The sequence below is a fragment of the Oncorhynchus keta genome, unplaced genomic scaffold (genome assembly GCF_023373465.1).
Source record: "Oncorhynchus keta strain PuntledgeMale-10-30-2019 unplaced genomic scaffold, Oket_V2 Un_contig_6719_pilon_pilon, whole genome shotgun sequence".
In the NCBI taxonomy this organism is placed as follows: domain Eukaryota; kingdom Metazoa; phylum Chordata; class Actinopteri; order Salmoniformes; family Salmonidae; genus Oncorhynchus; species Oncorhynchus keta.
Window position 1 is genome coordinate 1 of NW_026289022.1, and position 7,500 is coordinate 7,500.

General features: G+C 41.8%; 1 protein-coding gene across 1 annotated transcript in view; it reads right to left on the reverse strand.

The window, feature by feature from the left end:
* Positions 1-659: 659 nt before the first annotated feature.
* LOC127926072 (mast/stem cell growth factor receptor kita-like) overlaps positions 660-7,500 on the reverse strand; it is a gene marked incomplete at both ends in the record, with an annotated part of 9,555 nt that continues 2,714 nt past the window's right edge. Inside the window, 2 exons of the mRNA XM_052511340.1 lie at positions 660-828; positions 1,211-1,350. Coding sequence (XP_052367300.1) covers positions 660-828; positions 1,211-1,350 — 309 coding nt within the window. The remainder of the gene's footprint in view (positions 829-1,210; positions 1,351-7,500) is intronic.

The following is a 7,500-nucleotide window of genomic DNA, read 5'->3' on the forward strand; positions in this document are numbered from 1 at the left end:
GTTAGACTCTCCTCTCTCTGACAGGCTGAGACAGGGTTAGACTCTCCCTCTCTCTGACAGGGTTAGACTCTCCCTCTCTCTGACAGGGTTAGACTCTCCCTCTCTCTGACAGGGTTAGACTCTCCCTCTCTCTGACAGGCTGAGACAGGGTTAGACTCTCCCTCTCTCTGACAGGGTTAGACTCTCCCTCTCTCTGACAAGCTGAGACTCTCCCTCTCTCTGACAGGGTTAGACTCTCCCTCTCTCTGACAGGGTTAGACTCTCCCTCTCTCTGACAGGCTGAGACTCTCCCTCTCTCTGACAGGGTTAGACTCTCCCTCTCTCTGACAGGCTGAGACAGGGTTAGACTCTCCCTCTCTCTGACAGGGTTAGACTCTCCCTCTCTCTGACAGGGTTAGACTCTCCCTCTCTCTGACAGGGTTAGACTCTCCCTCTCTCTGACAGGCTGAGACAGGGTTAGACTCTCCCTCTCTGAGACAGGGTTAGACTCTCCCTCTCTCTGACAGGGTTAGACTATCATCAGTTACAGTGTTATAGAGGTTAACAAATTCCATCATTGAGGTTCTGTCTTTGCGAGGCTCACACACACACGCACACACACACACACGCACACGCACACGCACGCACACACGCACACACTCACACACACACGCACTCACCACGGACTTCCAGGTGCAGGGTATCGGCGGTGGCGCCCCTCTCGTTGTGGGCGTGGCATCGGTATGTCCCGGCGTCTGATTGGTTGACAGAGGTGATCCAGAGGGAGGTGGAGCGTTGGTAACCACGGGAACCAGCCAGGATGTGGGAGGTGTGGGCCTGGAAGGCACGCTGCAGACAGGGGTCAGAGTTCAGGGGTTCACTATACTGGACTCTCAGGTGGGTCATGGTTAGTGTAATGGTAGAAGTTACTACGTTGTGGCACTATATAAACGTCTATTACCTTTGATAAAGACGAGAGAGAGAGACAGAGAGAGAGAGAGAGAGAGAGACAGAGACAGACAGATAGACAGAGAGAGAGAGACGAGAGAGAGAGAGAGAGACAGAGAGAGAGAGAGAGAGACAGAGAGAGAGAGAGAGAGACAGAGAGAGAGAGACAGAGAGAGAGAGAGAGAGACCGAGAGAGAGAGAGAGACCGAGAGAGACAGAGAGAGAGACAGAGAGAGAGAGAGAGAGAGAGACAGAGAGAGAGTCAGTATGAAGCCAGTCTCACCGCTCCAACAGGGAAGTCCCACTTAATGCTGAAGTCAGGGTTGAGGTTGGAGGAGCTGCAGGTGATCTCAAACTGCTCTCCTCTCCTCAGGATCACCCTCTCTCTCTGGGACAGACTGATCACTGGAGGCTGCTCAGGCACTGGGTGGGCAGAGGCGAGTGAGGGGGATATAAACATACAGTATGTCAGACAGGACCCTGTTTGGAGCTGGACCATGTTTAACTGTTAACATAGAGGTGGTTCATGTCTAACTGTTAACATAGAGTCACATAGAGGTGGTTCATGTCTAACTGTTAACATAGAGTCACATAGAGGTGGTTCATGTCTAACTGTTAACATAGAGTCACATAGAGGTGGTCCATGTCTAACTGTTAACAGAGTCACATAGAGGTGGTTCATGTCTAACTGTTAACATAGAGTCACATAGAGGTGGTCCATGTCTAACTGTTAACATAGAGGTGGTCCATGTCTAACTGTTAACATAGAGGTGGTTCATGTCTAACTGTTAACATAGAGTCACATAGAGGTGGTCCATGTCTAACTGTTAACATAGAGTCACATAGAGGTGGTCCATGTCTAACTGTTAACAGAGTCACATAGAGGTGGTCCATGTCTAACTGTTAACATAGAGTCACATAGAGGTGGTTCATGTCTAACTGTTAACATAGAGGTGGTTCATGTCTAACTGTTAACATAGAGTCACATAGAGGTGGTCCATGTCTAACTGTTAACATAGAGTCACATAGAGGTGGTTCATGTCTAACTGTTAACATAGAGTCACATAGAGGTGGTTCATGTCTAACTGTTAACATAGAGGTGGTTCATGTCTAACTGTTAACATAGAGTCACATAGAGGTGGTTCATGTCTAACTGTTAACATAGAGTCACATAGAGGTGGTTCATGTCTAACTGTTAACATAGAGTCACATAGAGGTGGTTCATGTCTAACTGTTAACATAGAGTCACATAGAGGTGGTCCATGTCTAACTGTTAACATAGAGTCACATAGAGGTGGTTCATGTCTAACTGTTAACATAGAGTCACATAGAGGTGGTTCATGTCTAACTGTTAACATAGAGTCACATAGAGGTGGTTCATGTCTAACTGTTAACATAGAGGTGGTTCATGTCTAACTGTTAACATAGAGGTGGTTCATGTCTAACTGTTAACATAGAGTCACATAGAGGTGGTTCATGTCTAACTGTTAACATAGAGTCACATAGAGGTGGTTCATGTCTAACTGTTAACATAGAGTCACATAGAGGTGGTCCATGTCTAACTGTTAACAGAGTCACATAGAGGTGGTTCATGTCTAACTGTTAACATAGAGTCACATAGAGGTGGTCCATGTCTAACTGTTAACATAGAGGTGGTCCATGTCTAACTGTTAACATAGAGGTGGTTCATGTCTAACTGTTAACATAGAGTCACATAGAGGTGGTTCATGTCTAACTGTTAACATAGAGGTGGTTCATGTCTAACTGTTAACATAGAGTCACATAGAGGTGGTTCATGTCTAACTGTTAACATAGAGTCACATAGAGGTGGTTCATGTCTAACTGTTAACATAGAGGTGGTTCATGTCTAACTGTTAACATAGAGTCACATAGAGGTGGTTCATGTCTAACTGTTAACATAGAGTCACATAGAGGTGGTTCATGTCTAACTGTTAACATAGAGTCACATAGAGGTGGTTCATGTCTAACTGTTAACATAGAGTCACATAGAGGTGGTCCATGTTTAACTGTTAACATAGAGGTGGTTCATGTCTAACTGTTAACATAGAGTCACATAGAGGTGGTTCATGTCTAACTGTTAACATAGAGTCACATAGAGGTGGTTCATGTCTAACTGTTAACATAGAGTGGTTCATGTCTAACTGTTAACATAGAGTCACATAGAGGTGGTTCATGTGTAACTGTTAACATAGAGTCACAGAGGTGGACCATGTCTAACTGTTAACATAGAGTCACATAGAGGTGGTTCATGTCTAACTGTTAACATAGAGTCACATAGAGGTGGTTCATGTCTAACTGTTAACATAGAGTCACATAGAGGTGGTTCATGTCTAACTGTTAACATAGAGTCACATAGAGGTGGTTCATGTCTAACTGTTAACATAGAGTCACATAGAGGTGGTTCATGTCTAACTGTTAACATAGAGTCACATAGAGGTGGTCCATGTCTAACTGTTAACATAGAGTCACATAGAGGTGGTTCATGTCTAACTGTTAACATAGAGTCACATAGAGGTGGTTCATGTCTAACTGTTAACATAGAGTCACATAGAGGTGGTCCATGTTTAACTGTTAACATAGAGTCACATAGAGGTGGTTCATGTCTAACTGTTAACATAGAGTCACATAGAGGTGGTTCATGTTTAACTGTTAACATAGAGTCACATAGAGGTGGTTCATGTCTAACTGTTAACATAGAGTCACATAGAGGTGGTTCATGTCTAACTGTTAACATAGAGTCACATAGAGGTGGTCCATGTCTAACTGTTAACATAGAGTCACATAGAGGTGGTTCATGTCTAACTGTTAACATAGAGTCACATAGAGGTGGTTCATGTCTAACTGTTAACATAGAGTCACATAGAGGTGGTTCATGTCTAACTGTTAACATAGAGTCACATAGAGGTGGTTCATGTCTAACTGTTAACATAGAGTCACATAGAGGTGGTTCATGTCTAACTGTTAACATAGAGGTGGTTCATGTCTAACTGTTAACATAGAGTCACATAGAGGTGGTTCATGTCTAACTGTTAACATAGAGGTGGTTCATGTCTAACTGTTAACATAGAGTCACATAGAGGTGGTTCATGTCTAACTGTTAACATAGAGTCACATAGAGGTGGTTCATGTCTAACTGTTAACATAGAGTCACATAGCGGTGGTTCATGTCTAACTGTTAACATAGAGTCACATAGAGGTGGTTCATGTTTAACTGTTAACATAGAGGTGGTTCATGTCTAACTGTTACCATAGAGTCACATAGAGGTGGACCATGTCTAACTGTTAACATAGAGTCACATAGAGGTGGTTCATGTCTAACTGTTAACAGAGTCACATAGCGGTGGTTCATGTCTAACTGTTAACATAGAGTCACATAGAGGTGGTCCATGTTTAACTGTTAACATAGAGGTGGTTCATGTCTAACTGTTAACATAGAGTCACATAGAGGTGGTTCATGTCTAACTGTTAACATAGAGTCACATAGAGGTGGTTCATGTCTAACTGTTAACATAGAGTCACATAGAGGTGGTTCATGTTTAACTGTTAACATAGAGTCACATAGAGGTGGTTCATGTCTAACTGTTAACATAGAGTCACATAGAGGTGGTTCATGTCTAACTGTTAACATAGAGTCACATAGAGGTGGTCCATGTTTAACTGTTAACATAGAGTCACATAGAGGTGGTTCATGTCTAACTGTTAACATAGAGTCACATAGAGTCACATAGAGGTGGTTCATGTCTAACTGTTAACATAGAGTCACATAGAGGTGGTTCATGTTTAACTGTTAACATAGAGTCACATAGAGGTGGTTCATGTTTAACTGTTAACATAGAGTCACATAGAGTCGGTTCATGTCTAACTGTTAACATAGAGTCACATAGAGGTGGTTCATGTTTAACTGTTAACATAGAGGTGGTTCATGTCTAACTGTTACCATAGAGTCACATAGAGGTGGTCCATGTCTAACTGTTAACATAGAGGTGGTTCATGTCTAACTGTTAACATAGAGGTGGTCCATGTTTAACTGTTAACATAGAGTCACATAGAGGTGGTTCATGTCTAACTGTTAACATAGAGTCACATAGAGGTGGTCCATGTCCAACTGTTAACATAGAGTCACATAGAGGTGGTCCATGTCTAACTGTTAACATAGAGTCACATAGAGGTGGACCATGTCTAACTGTTAACATAGAGTCACATAGAGGTGGTTCATGTCTAACTGTTAACATAGAGCCACATAGAGGTGGACCATGTTTAACTGTTAACATAGAGTCACATAGAGGTGGTTCATGTCTAACTGTTAACATAGAGTCACATAGAGGTGGTTCATGTCTAACTGTTACCATAGAGTCACATAGAGGTGGACCATGTCTAACTGTTAACATAGAGTCACATAGAGGTGGTCCATGTCTAACTGTTAACATAGAGTCGGTTCATGTCTAACTGTTACCATAGAGTCACATAGAGGTGGACCATGTCTAACTGTTAACATAGAGTCACATAGAGGTGGTTCATGTCTAACTGTTAACATAGAGTCACATAGAGGTGGTCCATGTCTAACTGTTAACATAGAGTCACATAGAGGTGGTCCATGTCTAACTGTTAACATAGAGTCACATAGAGGTGGTCCATGTCTAACTGTTAACATAGAGTCACATAGAGGTGGTTCATGTCTAACTGTTAACATAGAGTCACATAGAGGTGGTTCATGTCTAACTGTTAACATAGAGTCACATAGAGGTGGTCCATGTCTACAACTGTTAACATAGTCACATAGAGGTGGTTCATGTCTAACTGTTAACACAGAGTCACATAGAGGTGGTCCATGTCTAACTGTTAACATAGAGTCACATAGAGGTGGTTCATGTCTAACTGTTAACATAGAGTCACATAGAGTCGGTTCATGTCTAACTGTTAACATAGAGTCACATAGAGGTGGTTCATGTTTAACTGTTAACATAGAGTATTCATGTCACATAGACATAGCCACTGGTTAATGTCTAACTGTTAACGCCATGAGAAACATTGGTTCATGACTCTAACTGTTAACATAGAGTCACATAGAGGTGGTTCATGTCTAACTGTTAACATAGAGTCACATAGCGTGGTGGTTCATGTCATGTCTAACTGTTAACATAGAGTCACATAGAGGTGGTTCATGTTTAACTGTTAACATAGAGTCACATAGAGGTGGTTCATGTCTAACTGTTAACATAGAGTCACATAAGAGGTGGTCCATGTCTAACTGTTAACATAGTCACATAGAGGTGGTTCATGTCTAACTGTTAACAGAGTCACATAGAGGTGGTCATGTTTAACTGTTAACATAGTGTCACATAGAGGTGGTTCATGTCTAACTGTTAACATAGAGTCACATAGAGGTGGTCCATGTCTAACTGTTAACATAGAGGTGGTTCATGTCTAACTGTTAACAGAGTCACATAGAGGTGGTTCATGTCTAACTGTTAACATAGAGTCACATAGAGGTGGTCCATGTCTAACTGTTAACATAGAGTCACATAGAGGTGGTCCATGTCTAACTGTTAACATAGTGTCACATAGAGTGGTTCATGTCTAACTGTTAACATAGAGTCACATAGAGGTGGTCCATGTTTAACTGTTAGAGTCACATAGAGGTGGTTCATGTCTAACTGTTAACATAGAGTCACATAGAGGTGGTTCATGTCTAACTGTTAGAGTCACATAGAGGTGGTTCATGTTTCTGTTAACATAGAGGTGGTTCATGTCTAACTGTTAACAGAGTCACATAGAGGTGGTCCATGTCTAACTAACTGTTAACCATGTCTAACTGTTAACATGTCACATAGAGGTGGTTCATGTCTAACTGTTAACATAACTGTTAACTGTTACCATAGAGTCACATAGAGGTGGACCATGTCTAACTGTTAACATAGAGTCACATAGAGGTGGTTCATGTCCAACTGTTAACATAGAGTCACATAGAGGTGGACCAGTCTAACTGTTAACATAGAGTCACATAGAGGTGGTTCATGTTTAACTGTTAACATAGAGTCACATAGGGGTCCATGTCTAACTGTTAACATAGAGTCACATAGAGGTGGTCCATGTCTAACTGTTAACATAGAGTCACATAGAGGTGGTTCATGTCTAACTGTTAACATAGAGTCACATAGAGGTGGTTCATGTCTAACTGTTAACATAGAGTCACATAGAGGTGGTTCATGTACCTAAGCGGTTCATGTCTACTGTTACATAGAGTCACATAGAGGTGGTTCATGTCTAACTGTTAACATAGAGTCACATAGAGAGTGGTTCATGTCTAACACTGTTACCATAGAGTCACATAGAGGTGGACCATGTCTAACTGTTAACATAGAGTCACATAGTTAACATAGAGGTGGTTCATGTCTAACTGTTAACATAGAGTCACATAGAGGTGGTTCATGTCTAACTGTTAACATAGAGTCACATAGAGGTGGTTCATGTCTAACTGTTAACATAGAGTCGGTTCATGTCTAACTGTTAACATAGAGTCACATAGAGGTGGTCCATGTCTAACTGTTAACA